Below are 20,829 nucleotides of genomic sequence, written 5' to 3' on the forward strand. Positions count from 1 at the left end.
TCAGCTAATACCCCATTTCACTTGGCAGAAACCTAGAACAACCAGTTCCCCACAGAGCATGACACTAAAATATGGAATCTGTTTAAAAAAAGAAATTCAGGATCATCAAGCCAAACAAAATAACTAGTTTCTCCATTTTGTCAGCATCAATAAGCTGACAGGCACTAAGCTTCATATGGATAGGATGCATCATTTTGTTTCTATAAACGACAGTCCTTGCAGACAGGGTTGTGCTGAATGTGCTTTAAAAAATAGAAATGATTGTTCTTATATTTTAAAGGTTAAGGCACATTTTCTAGTTATGTGTTGAATGGCTGAGACACTTGTAAAAATGTACATATTTCTGGGAAAGGCTGATTTAAATCTTTTTCTTGTTAAATTACCGTGTACGTTCCCATAGGAAATGCGGTAGTAGAAGAATTATGGGGTGTATTCCATTAAGGAAGTTTAAAGCCAAGACAGCAGCAGGTGTACTCAAATAAGAAGGGAATGCAGTACTTAATGCATGGCAGTTAATATTTCTTTAACTTTTGCTGAAGAACAGACTTCTGTTGAAGAAGGATTTACTTATTTTTCAATCTGGAACAAGACAGCAGCTTTAGAAGCGATACACCATCTACGAGTTCATTGTTGGTATAACATCAGTACTTGTTTTCAGCTGACTGTGAAAGTGCCAAGGAGTAATTGAAATGGAATGGAAATAAATTATTTGACTGAATTAAACATGAAATTGAAGTAGGAAAGATTTGGGAATAATTATTTAATCATTCCTCTTTAGAAATATTTATGCCTATTCTGAGTATCAGAAAAAAACCCAGATTGCAGTGAGAATGGAGAAACTGCTTATTTTGAAAACAACCTGACAAAGAAGTATTTTAGTCCTCAAAGTATCCAAATAAGAAACCCCCCAAAATAGCTAACAGTCACATATGATCATTATGGAAAAGAATTTATAAGTTTTAACAGAAATCAACTGGAAGACTGGCAATTGCTGCGAGTGTTCAGATTTGGTGAAAAAGGATTTTGAATGTAGTTCTTTAACAAAACAGAACCTGCAGGATTTGAATTTCTGCTCTTTTTAAACGTATGAAGCCCTAAAGAGTAAATTCTGGGTTCCATAATTTCCATGTGACCGTTAGTTGTGTCAACCCATGCCCCATTTACCTAGGTCATCTTTAAGGTCAATGTCAGCATTGGTAGGATTGATAATGGCCTCCACCTCGAAGCCGGCTAAATTACTGATTTCACTGTGAATAAGGTTCAGCTGAAAAGAAAAGCATGAGGTGGGAAATAACAGGACAGCTGGGAAATCACAGAGAAGCTGCAGAAAAGTGAGCTTTGCAACACAGATGGAGATAGCATCACTGCAAACAAATATGCAAAATAAAAGGCAGGTCATAAAGGAGGGTTATTATCCAAATAAAATTCAAACACAAGACTCAAACATTGTTCACACTGGGAGGACATGAACTAACAAGGACTACTTTGGCTTTATGCTGACCACTATCTGGGATTCTTATAAGAGGGTATTTGTTTCTCCTCAAAGCACAGATGAAGGACACCCTGATCACTTCTTTATGTACCAATTACAGGAACATGCCATGATCCTTGAGCACTGAAACTTGGATAAAAGATGCTCCTCCTCCTTTAAGCCAGTAAACATGAGCATATCCTTGAGAAAGCCCATGTGTCTCCAGCAATTCCTCCAGCCTAGCAAGGGGACGTGCTCCCTTTTCTTTCCTTAGGAGTGGTCACCACATTCTATATTGCAACATTTCAGTTTTCATTTGCACAGTTCTCCAGCCTTTGGAACCGGCTGGGAATGTCCCATAAGCAGCCACTATTATATGCTTCTTGCTCCGTTTTATTTGCTTTATTTCCTTTTGTCAGTTATGACAACAGAGATATTGCCCCCATCCATTAATGCTCATTAGCTCCTCTCACTAATACCATATATTTCAAGCACACCTTTCAATTTCTCTCTTAACTGCCACAAAATTGGAAGGATTTCTCATGGGCACACAGTAAATTGAGGAAGCCAGCACAGATAACGTATTAGGAAAATATTCTTCCCTGTGAGGGTGCTGAGGCGCTGGCACAGGGTGCCCAGAGGAGCTGTGGCTGCCCCATCCCTGGCAGTGTTCAAGGCCAGGTTGGACACAGGGGCTTGGAGCAACCTGCTCTAGTGGAAGGTGTCCCTGCCCGTGGCAGGGGATGGAACTGGGTGAGCTTTAAGGTCCCCTCCAACCCACACCTTTCTATGATCTCTAGAGATTAACCTCACATCTGTACTACCTGTTCTTAAAAGAATAAAAAGAATTAATGAAATATGAGGAAGTGCAGATTTCAACTTCTAACAACACATTTTGAGCAAGACTTACAAAGTATTGCATAAAGTAAGAAGTCAATGAAAAAGTCAGACCAGCAATAGTAACAAACTGATCCTGCCATGTCCTACTAGTAAGGATGTTTATTTGGAAGTGCTTAGAGGTGTAAAGCACAGCTTGCTTCCTACTGATTGATAGTAGAGAAAGTTCTCGTTCATTTACGCAAGCCCTGAAGCCAGCTGCAGCTAAGCCAGGCTTTCCTTATGATCCCAAACCCATCATGTTCAACCTCTGAAGCATAACGTTTAGGCACAGCAATTTATCTCATCAATAATAATTTTGTCTCTTGGTTTGTATTCCATGTTCTATAAACACAACTCTTCAAATCTTCTCCTTGTGTCCCTTAAGTTTATTAATAGGGAATATGAACTAATTCATGAAACCAGTACAAGTGAACGGGTCATTTAAGGAGGCCAACATCCATGTATTTAAGTTTTATGAATAAATTGTTTCCATTTCATTCATGTGATTATATGAATTGACCTTCTTTCTCGTCTTAAAAGCCTGCAATTTCATGTAATTTGCAGATGGTGCTTGACTAAACTACGCTCCCTCAAAATAGGGTTATTTTGGCTAAAAAACGAGTGTAATTCAGCCCTGCTTTAAGTATGGGTTTGTTGAGGAATTTGTAATAAAACCTAAGCAGGCTTGCTTTCCAAATAGCTTAGAATCCTTTAATATTTCACACGTGGTGACTTATTCACACTGGAGTTTGAGTCTTGAGTTTGACTACAAGCAACTGCTGTTTAAAAAATAATCAAGTCAAATCAAATCAAACCAAAATGTTAAAAAAACTTGATGAATTTTAAAATTAAAAAAAAAAAAAAAATAAAAATCAATGACAAAACACATGCACACACCAAAAGACTGTTTTGTGGAGATTTTAGTATGCTCCTAAGCATATTTTGTTCATTTAGGTGATGTTCTGATTCCTATGTTCTACAAGTTTATGCCCCAGATGTACTGGCTGCAGAGCATTTTGGTTTCAGACCTCTAACCTATCTCTGTGCCTGCTCATATATGGGACTTACATAGCAACTATGTGGGAATGAAAGTTTCAATTTAACAGTAACATCAAAATGCTTTATAAGCTGCCCATCACTGACAGCCATTCATACATCAGTTTAGAATGGCAGCTAAACTTTGTATTCACTGTTCAATGCAATGTTAGTGATATGGCCAAAAACAATTAAAACACCCCAAAAGTTTTCCTATAGAATTAAATCCTCCAGTGAGTAACTGCTCAATTTTACTACCCAATAGCATGAAGCATGTATTAGACAGAAGTGATCCCCTAAAGAGCCACTTAAAAACATATAAATAGGCATGACTTGCATATACATGTGCAGCAAAGATGGACATAACTTTAGGTAACATTTAAATTACATGTTGGATAAAATGCAGGTGGCACTTCGCACATCCATGAGTATTCTCTGAGCCAAGCCTTGCATTTCTTATTTCAGACAAAATTACCTTTACAGTCTTGGGAGTGTTTCTGGTATGAGTTTCATACAGAAAACTGAATATGCCTGTTGCAGACAACAAACTGAGGTCTCTTGGAAATTCAACCCCTATGTCTCAGGCTTGAGGTCTTACAACTCTGCCTCTGCTTTGTAATTGTCTCAGGAAAAACAAACTAGTTGATGTACAGAACATCATGTTTCCATTAGGACATAACTTGTAGGACGTGCAGTCATTTATCTATTAGCTAGACTCTAATGCCTACTGTGGCACCGATACACTTCTGAAGGTGTAGCTGAAGAGTTCGTTGCCCTTTCCCGACCTCTAAGAGTTTCTAGCTGAATGTCAGCAAGATTTAATCATTTCATGTCAAGATTTAATGCAGTAACTACATTCTAAAAATGGGGCAATACCCAGGTTTGCAGCATTCTCATTTGTGTTTTCAGTAATTAAATCTGCGGATATTAGAAGCCCTACTACTCTTGCAAATAAAACCTTTCCCTTCTGCAAGCTTAGAGATAACAAGATTTTTCCCATTAAATACTTATGAATGATGTGATCCTAAGAACAGGATTATTTACTCCCTTCTCTACATCTAGTCCATTATTTCCTGATCTAGCAGGTAGTGGTTTTGCAGACCAAAGAGACATGCTGTAAAGGTGTCCAAAGATGTCACAGGAGGTCCAAAAGATACAGATTATTTGTTTGGTTGGGTTTTTCAGTCTCAGGTTTCTGTGTTTGCACTGTAGTTTATTAAGAACATACAGAAAGTATACTGAAAATCTGTATGTACAAATACAAGAAAAAAATCAAATAACTCTGATTAATATGAGTATTTTTGCTTTTCAAATGGAAAAGCTCAAAATGCTTTAACATATTCAGCTTTCCTACCATCATTGTGAAGAGCATCTCCAAGCATGTCTCCATTATGCAAATGTGGAAGGCAACAAAGGGAGAGGAGATGATTTACAGTACCTCTGACTTGGCCAAATCCAGAAGCCAGAGTCATGGTTTTCAGGCCTCCAGCTGAACCTGAACACACTGTCCTCCCTTATCCAAGAAACTAGTGTATTTTAACTTCCCTCAAAATGCTGCTTAAAGGAAAGCAAGGCTTTGCTGAACAGAAAGAAGATCCTCCCCTTCTGCCCTCATGCTTTGCAGACAAGCAACACACACACATCTAAGGAATCAAACTGCAACTCTACTGTCTGCAATCACTATTGACAAAATTCTTAGTTCATTATGTCTATGAATACCTTGTGGCATTCATTTAAGGCAACTCTAACAAATGTGAGTTTTTGCTGTTAAGCATCAGACTTTAATTTAGACAACTAGTTTAAGAACCAAATATCTTTTTAAACAGCAATTGCATGTAGAAATGGCTGAGCAGAAGCATTTACCTGATTAAAAGTCACTACAGTTTTTTTATAGAGAATCATTATATTGAAATTGTAAATTTGCCAGATAAATAGCACTTATTTGGGACTGCAAAGTGTCAACTAACTAACCACCACCTCTAGCAGGCTGCTAAACCTGCACGTAGCAGCAGGCATCTTGTCACACCCCGGATCTCCTGGCCCATGCAAAGCACACCTCATGTTTAGGAGCATTCAACTCCCACCAATTCTATGACTGGCAGTTTTATCTTTGCCTTTTTTTACCACAAGAAAATCAAAACTATTTTAGTAGTTTTGAAAATAATTTCTAGGGAATGGTCTGAAAATATTTCTGGGAATAAGCCAGCATGGGGGTTTTTTTTTGGTTATTTTTATGCTAAAAAAATCTCTTTGATCATTACAGTGTAAAGGGTTTTTGCATTTTAAGCCTTCCACATTTTCAGTCTTAGAAGAATTTAGGTTGGTCTCAACATGCTATTTTGGGGGTAAAAATCAGAATAGAGACACGAATACATCATTTATCAGCTCAAGCAAGGCACGAATTTCATTTTTAACTCACACAGAATACAGAAAATTCTTATATTTGTCAGACATAGCCTATCTTTAGATTTGTACACTAACCATTTACTGCCTCTGAAGACAGTTTCTGCCGGGGAATCAGAAGCAAACTATCACCTGTGCTAGACATCTCCACAGCACCTATGCATGCTCTACCCCTCTCAGAACAGAATCCATTTCATTTGGAATGTTCCCTCCAAATGGAGGGGGTTTCATTTTTGTTACAAATAAGTGGTAAAACCTGCCTCCTCTCATGCGCAGGGCTAACTGACAACGAACCAGTACAGGGATGGACATGTCATACCACTGATTATTTCTAGGGGGGCTGCCCTCCATGTGGATAAGCAAGCCAGAAAGTCCATTTCCCAGTGTAAGGTACTCACTGGAAAGCTCTACAACAGGCACTGGCTTTGCTCACTACAGCTTAAAGCAGTCCTGGGGCTCATGGCTCTCTTCCACTGAGCCCACCAGCAAAGCCCAACTGATTTGATGGGCCAGTCTTGCTTGGAAACACAGCACTAGGTGTTACTACAAATATCCTATGGTAACTAAAGGCTGTTCAAAATCAGGTCCAAAAGTCTGATGTTACTTGCTTTCTTGAAACACTGATGGATTTTATAAGTTTGGGGTTCTGACTTAGTCATCAGAATGCTTTAAGTATGTTCAAAACCAGTCCCCCAGCAGTAGTCAAAACAACAAACTCCTACCAAAGCAGCAGTCTGGCTCTAGCTGTAAAATTCAATGTGGAAAATCAAAACTCTTGCAAAAAATAACGGTACTCTCATGCATGTTAAACTGAGCAACCAAACTGTGGAAGGGTAAATGGAGAACAACCTCAGTATGAAATAAAAATGAGTCAGAGGAGATGCATTCCACAATGGACAATGGCTCATCTTTTATGACTTACAACACAATGAGCTGATTACTGAATGATGGAAGAAAGATGCAGTTTTACTTCACAAAATTTTCTATCATGAACTAAAGGCAGGTTTCAAGATAAAAGACCAAATTAATTTAATGAATTGTCTCTTTAACTGGATCCTCTCTTTAAGCAGGTACGTATTTCTATTAGACCACCCCATGTCCCAAAGCATATTCACAGGGAAAAAAAGGATTGTTGACTTCTAGCTTTTCATAAAAAGCATCATTCATTATTACACAGCATTAACTTTTGTAAATAACAAAGCAGAACAAAACATAAAACCACTATTATGAACAAATGTCTAAAAGAGGTTTTGATAAAAACCTGGAAATCATTTCCATCAGCAATGAAGCAGGCTGCCCATTGGAAAAAGACAGTTCATTTTTAAGATTATCTTTGGCAGAAGGTTAGCTGGAACAATTCTGCTGTTATGAATAAGGTGAGATAGATACAAGCACACAGGCTTGCCTTCTCTTTGAGTATTTATGAAGCCATTTGAAGACTCTTTTGTATATTTTTAAAGTGTTTTAAAAGTTGTTTCAGAGAATTTCTTTGTTCAAAAATTAACATACATCTCCTCAAGTGCTCAGTGGGGAAATGTCCATTGTACCTAGGCGGTTTGGGGAAAGGGGAGGGGTGGAAGGGGGTATTCCCTAAGCAGCACTGAGAAATAGGTATTCATTTAGAAAAATGCAGGAGCATACCTTCTGGCCAAGAAACAGACTTTTGGTGGACAGGACTGTGAAACCGTCTGCAGGAGTTCCCTCTGTTGTGCTGTCAGCACTGGCTGATTTGCTCACTTCTCCCTGCTTCTTCTTCCAAAAATATAGTTAATTAGTTAACTCAAGGCTGAGAGAAACACAGTTTGATAACACTAAGATATATGACATGCCATAAATGCTCACAGGCCATAAAGTGCCAGTACAAACACCGGCATTCAGATTTTAACCTTTAGTCTAACTGAAGTGACTGATTACAGCTGAATAGGAAAAGTGACCTCAATCTCTGTATATCTACATAAGTCTTTTCTTGCCTACCACAGTGCACAGTTCAGATGACAGCTGTCTTAAATAAGAAAACATAAACTGCCTGAAACTTTTCACAGCTTCCTAACGGCTCGTGTGGAAAAAGATAATGTATCTGTTCATATGCATGAACAGACATTCGTTCTAAGGTAAAAACTGACTTGCCAGAGTGCAAATTCTCTCTCTCTGTGAAGGGAGGAGCTCCCAGATGTCAGAAAGTTCTGTTTTAGAAATACTGCTTTGTAATCTGGCCATCCTTACAGCCAGGGTCAGAAGACGACATCTACTTTCTACCTGCCTAGTAGTAGGAAATGAACTGAATCATTTTCTCTGTCTTGTTTAACATTGTCACCTTCCTTTATCTCCACTAAAGCTGTAGGTGGAGGGGGAGTTCCCTTCCACCACCATTCCTTTTTTCAACTGTATTCCTGAAGTAAAATAACAGGTTTCAGGAATGAATTGATTTACTGAATAGAAATGAGAATTAGGAACATTTTGAAAAGGATGTTTCATGGAGACAGTGAATTGACTGCTGTGGTTATAAAGTCAATCTGTGCCAAAAATAATTTCATATTTTCAATAAAATTACTACTTATGATTTCATATAAACACTTGGTGCCTCAGCAGTACCTGTGCTGAAGCTAAAAAGCACACCTGGAATATTAAGCAAGCCACTGTTCTCCTATTGGCCCTTTCCAAAGTATATAAAGTAAATCTGTGGCTGAGCAACTAAACCGACTTTGATGCAAAGGTATATTGGTGCTTCTAGAAGCTGTAACCATGCTTTGCTTTACATGAATGTTTTGGATATTAGATTTTCATGGGCCCTATTTCAATTCCCCAGGAGTTTACTGTTAGCCAAATACCAGTATAGTAAGCAGACAATACAGTTTATTGTGTGGAAGAAAAACAGAAACCCACAACAGACTTCCTGCTTTTGTAATCGCGTAGGGGAAAAAATTCCAGATTTAGGGAAATTATTAGTGCGTGGTTATTAGAAGCACTGCACTCGAAATGTCAGCTAGTCCGTGTTCTAAGAGAGAAAACTAAATTCAACAGTTCAAAACAAGAGTGAAACAATCATTTGAGTGATCAAGTAATTAGTAACATTGACATACAGGATGAATACAGAAGCTTGCTTTGAGCTGGAAGGCAACTCTTCACATGCACTGTCCATTTCATGTGAAATTCATGTACTTTTCTTCCTACTTTCATAACCTATGGCTTGACAGTAGTTGTTTTGCAAGGCAAACAAACAGAAGATCCTTGGTCACACACATTAGAAAGATTCCCTATTGCTACAAACTGAAAACTAAAAAAAGGAATGAAGGAATGTTCTCCTCAGCTTAAAAATAAGATGTTATTCTTAGTTTCTTAGCACTAAAAAATAAATCACATTTTGAATGACTTTATTACTAGGAATTAAAAAAACCCCAAATATAAACATGGAATAGTCTCATCTTTAACATACTAACAGCAGAGAAAGGCATTTGTTAGTCTTCAGCTCACCCAAAGACATCCTGTGTAGCCACAATACAGTTTCTCTGATGCTGCATGAGACTCAGCTCCCTGATCTAGCAGTATTGCATCCTATGTCAGGAGTATTTCACACTCCTTGGGTTTCATTGAATCAACTAACTATGAAGAACCTTACACCAAACTGTACCAAGCCAAAATGCATTAAAAACCACAACACTTGAAACCAGGACTCTGACATGCTGACGGCTGAATACGTTGCTACAATCCAAGTGACTTTGGCTGTTGTTTTTCTTCGGCATTTAAAATTGCAAAATGCTGCTTTAGTTTGACTTTACTTTCGGGGGGGGGGGAAAAACCCAAACCCCAAAACCCTGGATTCCTTGTTTCTTGCAGGCCCACAGCAACACCTGAACAAAGTCCAAGTAAGTTTACTCTGCCCAGCCCAATGCAGGCACCTGCAAGTCACAGCAGAGCTGCCCCTGCAGTCGCTATGATCTCCTTTGCTCACGGTAAGGCATGACTTCGCCTCCACACACTCCCTTCTTCTGTTTTTTTGGTGTCTTCAGCCTGTGCCCACCTAACGCCTGTTTCATACAGTGTATTTGCAGCTTTCCTGCAGACCTGTGCTACTTTTGAGGGTTGTCAGACTTCCAGCCGCAGGAGGGAGAGGGCAGCGCTCCCTTCAGCATTTGCTTACACTGCTGCTGTCAGCACTACTGTGAACAACACATGCAACGACCATCTACCCTACATGCTGCTCCCTGCAGCTACTACTAGCAAGCTTGTCTGGGTTTGAAAAGAACAGATTACTCTACCTTGGATTTCCTTGCCCCTTTCTTGCCGCCTGTTTTCTTTGATACAGTTTTTTTCTGTGATGGAGACTTTGCCTTCTTTGCTGGAGGTGGTGTGATGATGGCTTCCAGTTTTCCTTTTGATCCCCGCTTCTTTGCCAGCAGCTCTGGGTGAATATTGGGTAACACTCCACCACTGGCTATGGTGACCCCTTTCAATAGCTAATGAAAAAATAAAAACCAAGCTGTAGGTGACAAATCCAGCATTTACTCACCAATCAATAGAAAATGGCATTTACTGCAAACATTGTACATTGCCTTGAGATTTAACTCAACACATTGTCCTTGGAGACATGAAATATATGAAATGAAACTGATTGTGTACTAGATTTTAACTATAAAGGGATTATGTATTCTTCTTGCATACATGCTTGTAACTGCCAGTACCTCCTGGGCTCACAAAAGGTCTGTTTCTGTGAAACAATGAAATGAAGATTATTATCCAGCTACAGGACAACAGGACAGCCCCAGGCACAGACCCAAGGGCTCTGCAGGGCAGCCTGTGAGAGAGAAATGGGACCCCAAAGTCCATCTGCAATGGGTACCCTGCTGTGGAGAGCCCAGTGTATGTCCCAACTGCTGAATTTTCTTGAAGGTGCATTTTTAAAAACAGACTTGTTTTTCTTAGAAAAAGAAACCTCAACTGGAGGTAACATTCATACAAATCTCTATACCTGGAAGTCTTTCTTCAAAAAAAATCTTTATGTAGTTGAAGAGAATCAGAAGTGTGCAGTTCATTCAAGCCTTTAAAAGCAGAGGTGAAATATATCATGTTCTGCATTTAAAACCACTTTAACCCATTTTTTATACATCTAACAGGGACTTATTCACAATCCAGGAGGATACAAATGGTGACAAAGTCCCTCAGGTACTCCCACCTTCTGATTCGTGTTTACTGCTTGCCAACCACAACTCAGTAAGGCTCCAGGATTACAAAAGGATGATGAATGGAAAGTATTACCAAATCTCAGACAAAGCCAGAAGGAGGGTGGTTTCGGGATATTATTTGCCCCATCACGATATAAAGGTTTGGAAAAAGTATCTTTTCAGATGTGTTTTTACAGCACCTCACACAAAGGTGCATTAATCTTTGCCAGTGCCTCTGGCTGACACCACAGCACTGTAATAACAACAAAGTCCAAGTTTTTTGTGGCTCTTGAAATCTACAAAGGACAGAGACTTGCAAGAGTTCCAGAGCTCTTAATTCTGTGGTCACAGTGACAGACTTCAATGGGAACAGGATAGGTCTCGCTGAGCCCTAAGCTGCATAAGGGGGAAAACAAAAACAAAGAGAAAACCTCTTCTGCAAGATTTTCTCTGTCTTTGTAGAGTTTATAACAACGTCCAACTCTAAGTGGTTGTAATAGTGCAAGCAAATGTCATATTACATCTCCATTGCATTTTTACACATTTTAAGAGTCCTGAAATGCATAATGAAGCTGAGTGCTGCTGTTAGTTACACAGGCAGTGTGCTGGCGAGGGAAGGAGCAGACTCCTGGTGGGTTACTCAATAAGCAGAGGTCTTGAGTTACAAGTCAGCTATATGGAAAGACAATTTAAAAAGCCCTAAAGGAAATCCTGGCCCTCACATGGTGGAGTTTTTTCGTACCTGATTTAATTCTTCATCATTTGCTACAGCCAACAGGATGTGTCTAGGAGTGACTCGACCCTTCTTGTTGTCCCTTGCTGCATTTCCAGCCAATTCCAGAATTTCCGCTGGCAAAAAAAGTAAGCCCCTTTTAATTACACTGTGATCATTAAGAGAAATCAATGTATTATTTAGCATCCATGCAAAAAGGTATCTTAATTAGATCAGGTTATTCCTGGCTGCTGTAGAATACCATCAATTGACACCTACTTCTAAAACTGTGGTTTTCTTTTTGTATGCCTAATCCCTGAAGGGTGAATGCACATTCCAAGTCCTGTGTTCTAAGTTGTATTTACTTTTTTGTCCTTTTAAAGCAGTTCCCCTAAATTCTTGACTTCACAGTGTTGTTCTCAAGGCTACTCTGTGTTCATCTCCCAGGATCCCTCTCCTGTCAGGTGACAGAGTTCTAGATGTACAAATGCTATAGGTTTTTTCTCCTCAAACCTGTCATAAACGTGAGTTCTGGCTTGCATCACTTCTACTTTTTTATCACTGGAAAAGATGCTGTTCCCAGTTTCTCATTTTAGCATTATGGAAGCATACAAACACACATCCAAGTTAGGACACTAAAAATACAAACTCTGCTGCTACACTACAATGATTTTGTTTTTTCCTCTGAGAAGAACTTTCTGTCCAGAAGAAGTAATTGATGAATCATGTTTGTTTGCTGCTAGTAAATTATCCCTTAGAAGAAATCTCCAGTTCTGACAAAACACATTTAACAGCTCGGCATAGGATGGCTTTTATTAGAATTAGGAAAGATTAACTTGTTCCCCTGCAAGGATCTATGAAGCAAAAGGCTGCGGCATTACCTGCTAACTTATCTGTCTTCTACTCAACAAGCCTTAGGCAAAGAATGCTATTAATTACAAGCCAGGGAACAATTCAAGAAGTGACATAACATGTTTATCCGACTGCAATTATGTGCTACTGCTGTCTCCATTATACCTAACCTTTCATCTCCTTCTGTACAGACTGTGTTCCACTATTGCTTTTGGTGCATTTCCTCTTGCAAACCTGGTGGTGTTTGAAGAAAAAGGGAGAAAAAACCCAAACCCTTCTTTTTTACATCTATTACACACTAATATATTAAAATTTCACATTCGAATAAGCTATGAGATTGATTTCACCTTTAACAACTGACTGTACCATGAAAGCTCTCCCATAAGCTTGTGGTAGAGGCAAATGGAACTGAAATAAGACATTAATCTGGAAATGAAAAAGACTAAAAATCAAAGGCCACATGACCACATACCTTTACCATTACACATAGTAAATCTTAATACTATATAGCACAGACTATGGCTTCTCATTAGCCCAAGTTTAATATGATTCCCCAATTATTTTTCATCCTAAACCCCATAATAAGCTAGTTATGACAGCTGCTTCTGGATGTTCTACACTTAAACTTGATCAAGGATTTTGGTAGGCTTTCACTAGTTTTATGTTCTTCAAAGAGCACAATTAACTTTATTACAGGATGAGATAGAATATTAAGTCCAAACCCTCCCAATACTCAACATTTCATTCTGACAATTGCTTTAATTTCTTTTTAAAGCAGGATTAGCAGGGTAAGGTCAACTTGACCATGCTTTCCACACCTCCAAAGAACTGAATTAAGCTTGCATAATCCTTTTCACATACTTCTCAGAAGCCACAGCTTGCACGTGTGGTTTAGCTTGCATTCAGCACTGCACACAACCACGTGTGACAGAAGACCTGATTCACGTTCCAACAGACAAGCGGGTACACCCTGTGCATCCCCACTGACCTCAGGAGGACTCTCTATCTCCACCTCTCTACATCAGGAGTTGTTTTGTTTGTATCTCAGACATTATTAATGGCTAAAAAGCATGGGAAGGATTTGCTGCAAGCAGCAGACTACTTTGGTTTGCCTCTGCTTCCCCCACCTCTGCTCCTTTACTGCATCAGGCACTGCTAAACAGTTTGGCCGTGTTATTCTCTGCGACTGATCAGCATAACTATGCAGACAGGTCATTTTGTAACTAAAGAGTCTAAGAAAGTGTTATGCCTGTAAAGCACAGAGGAATGTTTTATTTGTTCCTCATAAAACTGAAATGTCTGCCTTGTACAGTGGAGAACTGTTCTTGTAAGTGCTAAGCCCTCTTCCTTGGACAGGAAACTCATTTTGAAATTACAGTTTTCTAATGGTCCTTTAGGGAAGTTGAGGTACCCCGCTTCCTTTCCAGGAACAGAACCCTCTGCACTGGTGTTGAGGACCACAAAAGTGGAGCTCTGGGACAGGGAGAGAGGAGGAGAAGGGCATGGAGGGTGGAATTTTTCTTCTGGCCTTCTCCTCAGCTCTCCAACAATAATCAGGTACTGCTTGTGCACACACAGAGATCCAGCAGAACTCAGCGGTGCACACAAGGCTGGCCAAAGGGGGACTCTCCCCTCTTTAAAAGCAGAAGACTGGGAGGTATTTGAGCTGAAGCCAATATAGGCAACAATTTTTTGATTTAGCACTGACAGAGACAAACCTCATCCAAACCCAACAGATCCAAGCACTTACAGATGCTAGAAATGGAGACTTGCTGGATCTGGATGGGGTCCGGACTACTTGCCTTTGTATTTTGCTTGCAGCCAGCTTTACTCTTATGCTCCCTGAATTCTAAAGATTTAAATGGTGTTCATCCATGTTTTGAACCAATTTTCAATTAGATTAAAATCTCTCTCTCTCTGTAAGGGAGCTGATTCAAATTGCTAGAATAATCACTCCAGATTTAGGTGTGGAGCTGGAAAGAGTAGTAGGTGGGAAAAGGTATTTAAAATTGAGATTGGATCTCAATTCTTAGGTCAGCTCTATCTTTAGAAGTGCTATTCTACAAGGTGCAAAGGTTTGAGTCATTGAGGAGTTCTGTTTCATCTTCCAACAGTGGGGAAAAAACAACATGAAAGAAAATATCAACTCCTGCAACCGAACAGGATCGAGAGAAAAAGCTTTGCTTGTAACTGTTGAGGCAAAGCAAGTTTTAAGAGCTTCCATGACATCAGGATTCACTCAGCTTGTATCTACCCAGCCAGACTCAGCCTGTATTTATCCAGCCAGGCTCAGCTTGTACTTATCCAGCCAGAAGACCAAAACAAGAAAAGTTCACAAAAATGAGGCCTCACAAAAAGCATAGAAGTTGCATAATGTCTATTCCATTCCTTTCATATATTGACTCAAGGCATTTCCCCCCTAGAGAATAATTACACCACCACCACTCAGGCGAAAGCCAACTCTGAGACATGCTTTACAGAAGGACTGAATACCAAAATCTCTCTTTCTTAAAAATGAGGAAAACATACAAGTTATTCAATATTTTAAGTTTTTGAAGGTGTAATTTTTCAATTACTACATATTGAAATCTTAGGTTAATATGAAGAGATATTCTTTATATTTGCACAACTGACGACTTCTGTCCTTTTCAATAATTTGAACCAAAAAAACCCCTCAGAACAACATGTATTGCTTTAACTGCCATACATTTTTTACATACATGTATAGGACCATGCAGTGAAAAAGCTGTGGGAAGTACATGATTAGGAAAGGAAAAACTTGATTAGGAATGCCATGGCAGCATGGGATATATTCATGTATGGACAGCTGTTATGTAGCCTTAGAAACCTGACTATAACATGAACACATTGATCTGATTTAAAAGACACAGCTATTATTAATATTTTTCTTTTTTTCAGCCATCATTAAGTGGAAGATTAAAGTGGGAAGAGAAAGTCTTAAAAGTTAAGAAGTTTTCTCTTCATATTTAACTTATAGGCTGTTCTCATTTATATCACTTGAAAAAATCCTCTGTAATATATAGAACTAGGCAGATGGCTATGGGTAGTGAAAGCTGGTCTGAGCCTGTTCTCAGCACTTGAACCAAACCCACTTTTCTTGTGCTGAGGTTTTTAAAGTTCAGTTAAAGATTTTAAAACAGGTTCTGGATCGTTGTACTTCAGCCTGAGATAAGACCACAGGAAAAGCTGTTCTCAAGGCATTTCCTATTCAAGCACAACCAAAAAGTGTTCAAGTCTCCACAGAAACCTCATCCTGAAGCAAGTTTTCAGGGCAAGTTCCTCATCCTTTACTTGTGGAGACTCTGGTCATGTCTTGGCCATCCTCCCAAGTTCCCAATTTCATTATTTGCACTTCCCTGTTTTGCAGTGGTACAACTCTGCCTTGAATACCGTTGCTTTGGTATTTCACAATATTTGGTGCAGTTTGGAACAAGAACTCCACACAAGGTTAAAATGAAACAAATTACTATTAGACCAAAACAAAGCAGGCACAGTAGCAACCGCAGACCTGGATGGAAACAAAAGCAAATGCATTCTTCTCCCACTCTAGTTCATTTACCCTGATTTTCAAACAAAATATTACTGATCCTTACTGAAGAAACTGCCTTTAAAGCCTAAATGACAAAGCCTTTAGCTTATGATGCATTCCAGACTATACCACTTTCTAAATGTAAATACTCAAATCAATCTGGTCCAAGTTCATCCCCAAAATGCTTTTTTTCTGTTCTTCGTTTACATCTCCAGCTAAAACCTTGCTGTTGCATTGAATCCCCCTGTCCATCTTCTCTTCAGGGAGATGAAATCATAGCTTTGAAATTAAACTCTTAACAACTAACAGGTGACGTGCTGACACAAAGCCAATTCCTGAACACGCAAGTTCCAACAGGAACAAGTTAGGGGTTTCTAAAAGCTTGTGAAGCCTCCCTCTCCTCAGCACAAAATTGAAAACAATGTCCAGAAATGAAAGAAAAATGAATGTTGATACAATTCCACTGAGAAAATACATATTTGCTACAAAGCCAACTACATGACAAGGAGTCTGTTTATTGTACTTTAAATTAATCATCCTTCCATCAACATTTTATTGACTTCAGAATCGTTTTCCATGATTCCGGAAGGTTTTAACCCAATCAACCCCAATCAACCACGACTGTTAAGAGTTTCCTGCATTCTTCTCTCTGTGTATTCCACCCAATCCCCCTGGAATCTGCAGTTGCGAGAGTGAAAGTAGAATCACTTAACACCACTTTCCCTCTTACGCATTCCAATAAAACAGTTCTCAGCCTTGGTTCAAAGTCATGGAAATCTGATGCAGTGAAAATCAATTCAAGAACTTTTATTGCTTTGAACAAGCCTCGATGAAATCTCAACTCTCAACAGGACAATCATTCTCTTTGGATGCGATAAAAACCCCAAACCCTTCAGTCTTTAGTGTCTGAGCTCTATCAAAACTAGGCCCTGTAGAGGAGAACCTGTAACTGTGCCAAGTTATTGTAAGCTTTGCATTTCTGTGAGGCAGATGACAGACTGCTGTTTACATAAAACTCAAATTCAGGCCACAAAAGCCACTTCCACTTAGAGCCTTCTGATCTGACTCACACTTCAGCTCTTTTCTACCCTTCAATACCATCCCTGTTTTATTTTTTTTGGTAAGAGATCCAACATTATTTAACTTCCTAATTCTTTTAATTCCTTGGTTTACTATTTATGCAAATTCTGATATATATTTACCTCTCTGAACTAAGTGTCTATATTGACATATCAGTATGCAATGTTAGGGCTTTTATTATGAGAAAATGCTTTGGCTTTTATTATGAGAAAATGCTTTGGCTTTTATTGGTTTTTGTCAACCTTGATCTGTGTAGCTTGGAGAATACATTAGGACCCTAACCAAGTAAGCAATTCTGTATTGACTTAGCTCTTTTAAGTCAGATATCTACTGAAGTTTATGGAACTACAAGATGAGCATTTACAGGGCTGGAGCCAAGGCAGGGCATGTTAGTGAGAGAAAACTTCATTTATATTCATTTGAAGCTGATCAATTCATGCATTTGTAAGTTCAGAAAGAATGTTGGTCATTCGATTGCTAAAGGTACAAAGTTTTGTATCTAAAGAGGCACTTCTTACAAGTACAGCAATGTTAATTTGTGACAATCTCACTTCTCATGACACAAGTCTTACCTAGAAGAGGAATGTTACAAAGGAGCTTTGCTATGCTGACATTTTTAAAAGGTCTCTACTTGTGAGGCTATTGCCATCAACAGCCCTGCTGTATTTCAGGTACAGTATTGATCCATATTAAAGCAACATGGGATCTGAAGTAGTAGTTCCACGCTTGCTCAAGTAAGGCACAAGTCCTACAAGCCCCCAATTTATTTTAAACCTCTTTAGGGACACAGTTTGTGGCACAATACTGTAACAGGGACTACTGCTTCTGTTTAAACAGAAGAAATGTATCTTGGTGGTGAATGCATGTTTCAATGGTATCAACGAGATACTGACAATTAATTATCTTCTTAAATTTCATTACTCCCTAAGGACCGTTATTTAGGGTAGTCTCAGAGTGCCTGCAACTTGAACCTGCTTTTAACCTAACGCTTTTTGGCTGTGGACCTCTGAGCTCCCCTCTGCTTCCAAGCAGAAGTGCAGCAGCACATTTGCTTTGACAAACAGGAAAGCATTGTTTTCCTCTGTGAGCCGGTAGAAGTTTTCAGCAGCAAGCAGAACACAACAGGTGAAGAGCAGTTCAAGTTGCTCAGTTTGCACATCGGAAAGTGAGCATCTGAAACTTCCTGCATTCAGGAAGGACTTTCATTTTGCAGCCTATCAGCAGCTGGCTTAAGAAAGTTTTCCACATCGAAAATTAATCATGATGAAAATGCAACGAACTGGACTCCAGCACATGAGCCTCCATTAAGGGATTCTGGTGACATCAGAAAGCCTGGAAACAAAAACTCAGGTAAGCACCAGAATGCCTCCGATGCAATTCTACCCATGGCATTCAAAAGGTGCTTGTTTTACATTTGAACAAAACACAGGATTAACAGTACACAACGGGCAATAAAACCCCAGTTGAGAGAGAAAAATCTAATGGAGAAAACAGACATTCAACATTTTTTCTGACCTTACTTCACTATGTACAGGACAAATATAAATCAATGTCTCATTTCTTCTGTATTCCTGTTCTCCTGCTGTTTTATAAACTTCTCCCTCTCATCTGCTATGACATTTTGGCAACTGAAAATTATTTACAGTGGAGAGAAGACTATGGGGGCCAGGAGGAGGAGAAATCACTTCCAGGCCTGGTTCTTGCTGCCTTTAAATATGCTCTAGAGATTTCTATTTTTTAAGGGCAAAGGAGTATCTTTTTCAGTTAGCAAGAAAGTCCAGACTAGATTGTAACATGTGCAAACTATACATCTGAAGGGAACATACCTGATTGCATGTATGGCTGCACCAGTTCTGACAAATACAAACCACACAACTTCATACGAGTGAAGTCTGTGGCCATCCTCTGGACTGACCTAGTATTTTTCTCTTGACATAAACTGGTACTGATGCACTACTTTGCAGAGCAAATAAGGAGTGGATTGCAGTTTTCTGAAGTACGCATTAGGGAAGATAAATAGACAATGAACCATTGTAAAACAAGTGCCACAATAAGGAAAGACGACAAAAGGAATCACTAACACCAAACTTCTTGCCATCTTAAAGCAGGTGATAATGCTTAAAATTGGTTCTGCAGCAGAAGCAGAAGTTAATCAAGCATGCTGACTAATCCCTGCAAGACAGGCATTGAAGTGCTACTGCAAAGAAGAAATAAGAACCATGCATTATCGTTCTTCTGCATCCACACTATTCCTCCAGACTAAAGAAAGGAAGCACTTGCACTTGCTTCAATACTGGTAAAACTCAAAGCTACCTTATGCACATTCACCCATGAATAGATACTTGCATCCTGTTTACAGTGGACATTACACTTTATTTCCTTAGATGAAAAGCAGGGAAGAATAAGCAGGTAGTATGCTTAAGAAACAAAACTGCACACACTGATGCTGATGAGACAATTATGCTGTAATATTACTTGTAAGGAAGAAGAACCTTTAGCGAATAAGTAAGAGGAGGAGAATACTCTCTGTGCAACCTCTTTATGTCAAGTATATTGAAATGAAAGATAAGGAAAACCACTTTATTAGCTAAGGGCAGAAGACAAATTGTACATCTAATAATACCGGTTTTATTATGATTACTTTTGAAGTTACTATAACAGACAACACAGGGATGATATGCTCCAGCCAGCCCCTGTAGATGAAGTTGTCAGAAGCCAAGAGACTAAAATTCAGCACAGCAAAGATGCAGTTTTCAGTTCACAGCAACTGAAGCAGCCAGACTAATTCCTGTGTGCTAAACCAGCATGTGTTCCTGCTGGTGGAGCTGTGCTGTGTATGAACAGGCTAATACAGAAGTAAGAGAACAGCATAAATGTAGTTTGAAAAAGCACTCCATTGGGCACAGACTGAAGAAGGGCTTAAATTACAAATGGGCCCATGCACTACAGGGAATTACAGACTGTGTATTTTTACTTCTCATGACTACATACATGGTAACAGTAAGTTACCTTCAAAGTACCAAGTGGATAAAGTCATAACTACAGATGGATCCCAAACAAAACTCCAAGCCTGAACAGCTGGAAGCATTACAGAAGTTCAAATCTCAAACTGAACCAAACCAAAACCTCAGATCTGAGCACACTATGGGCCAATTTCAGATTTACAGAGTTAAACTTTAGCAAAAGCCAGCAAAATTTAGCACCTCATCTTCTAAACGATTAAAATCAGTGCCATATTTTGCACACACATGAGACTGTTTTCAAAGCTGAGTAGGTTCCTTTCTATTAGGTCACATCCCTGCCATTTCCCCTCCTGGTCTTTTCTGAAGTTCTTCTTTCCTACAACTGTTTTTGATATTTTATGTTTCTCCTCTCCTTTCTGGATGCACAGGATTGGGTTTTTGATGTAGCCAATTTATTAGCATGCCACTTCACATGGTCGCCTTCCTATTAGGTCACGTTCCTGCTTTTACTTTGAAATGGTTGAAATGCTTTGATTTAGTCTCAGATCACGTGCTGACCTGACCATCTTTAAAAACTCTCCTGCAGAGAAGTCAGGATTTCTCTGGGTTTGTGAAGTAATAACTTACAAGAGGTAAAAAGAACACAAACCAAAAAGCTCCAAGCATCCCATTTCAAGGGAGTGTTTCTGAATTATACTGGAAAAAATAAATGACCTGAAGTTCAG

At 39.1% G+C, this 20,829-nt stretch overlaps 1 protein-coding gene and 1 long non-coding RNA gene across 6 annotated transcripts in view; both read right to left on the reverse strand.

Annotated features, from left to right (window-relative positions):
* Positions 1–20,829, reverse strand: part of LOC115615536 (core histone macro-H2A.1) — a 43,303-nt gene that overhangs the window by 11,992 nt on the left and 10,482 nt on the right. For 2 of the 5 annotated variants that reach the window (XR_003994079.1, XM_030503781.1), the window contains exons 3-5: positions 11,690–11,796; positions 10,045–10,242; positions 7,430–7,540 (exon numbers count right to left, since the gene is read on the reverse strand). Coding sequence is in view for 4 of the 5 variants with exons in the window: in XM_030503781.1 (XP_030359641.1) it covers positions 7,430–7,540; positions 10,045–10,242; positions 11,690–11,796 (416 nt within the window). In the remaining variant the exon portion in view is untranslated. Of the gene's footprint in view, positions 1–1,164; positions 1,265–7,429; positions 7,541–10,044; positions 10,243–11,689; positions 11,797–20,829 lie in introns of all 5 variants that reach the window. The other 3 variants (XM_030503779.1, XM_030503780.1, XM_030503782.1) reach the window with 3 other exon arrangements.
* Positions 11,957–16,186, reverse strand: LOC115615538. The gene is made up of 3 exons (XR_003994080.1): positions 15,923–16,186; positions 14,812–15,888; positions 11,957–14,761 (listed from the first exon to the last, which is right to left on the reverse strand). It is a non-coding gene; the product is annotated as an uncharacterized LOC115615538 (long non-coding RNA).

The sequence above is a fragment of the Strigops habroptila genome, chromosome 12, assembly GCF_004027225.2.
Source record: "Strigops habroptila isolate Jane chromosome 12, bStrHab1.2.pri, whole genome shotgun sequence".
In the NCBI taxonomy this organism is placed as follows: Eukaryota; Metazoa; Chordata; class Aves; order Psittaciformes; family Psittacidae; genus Strigops; species Strigops habroptila.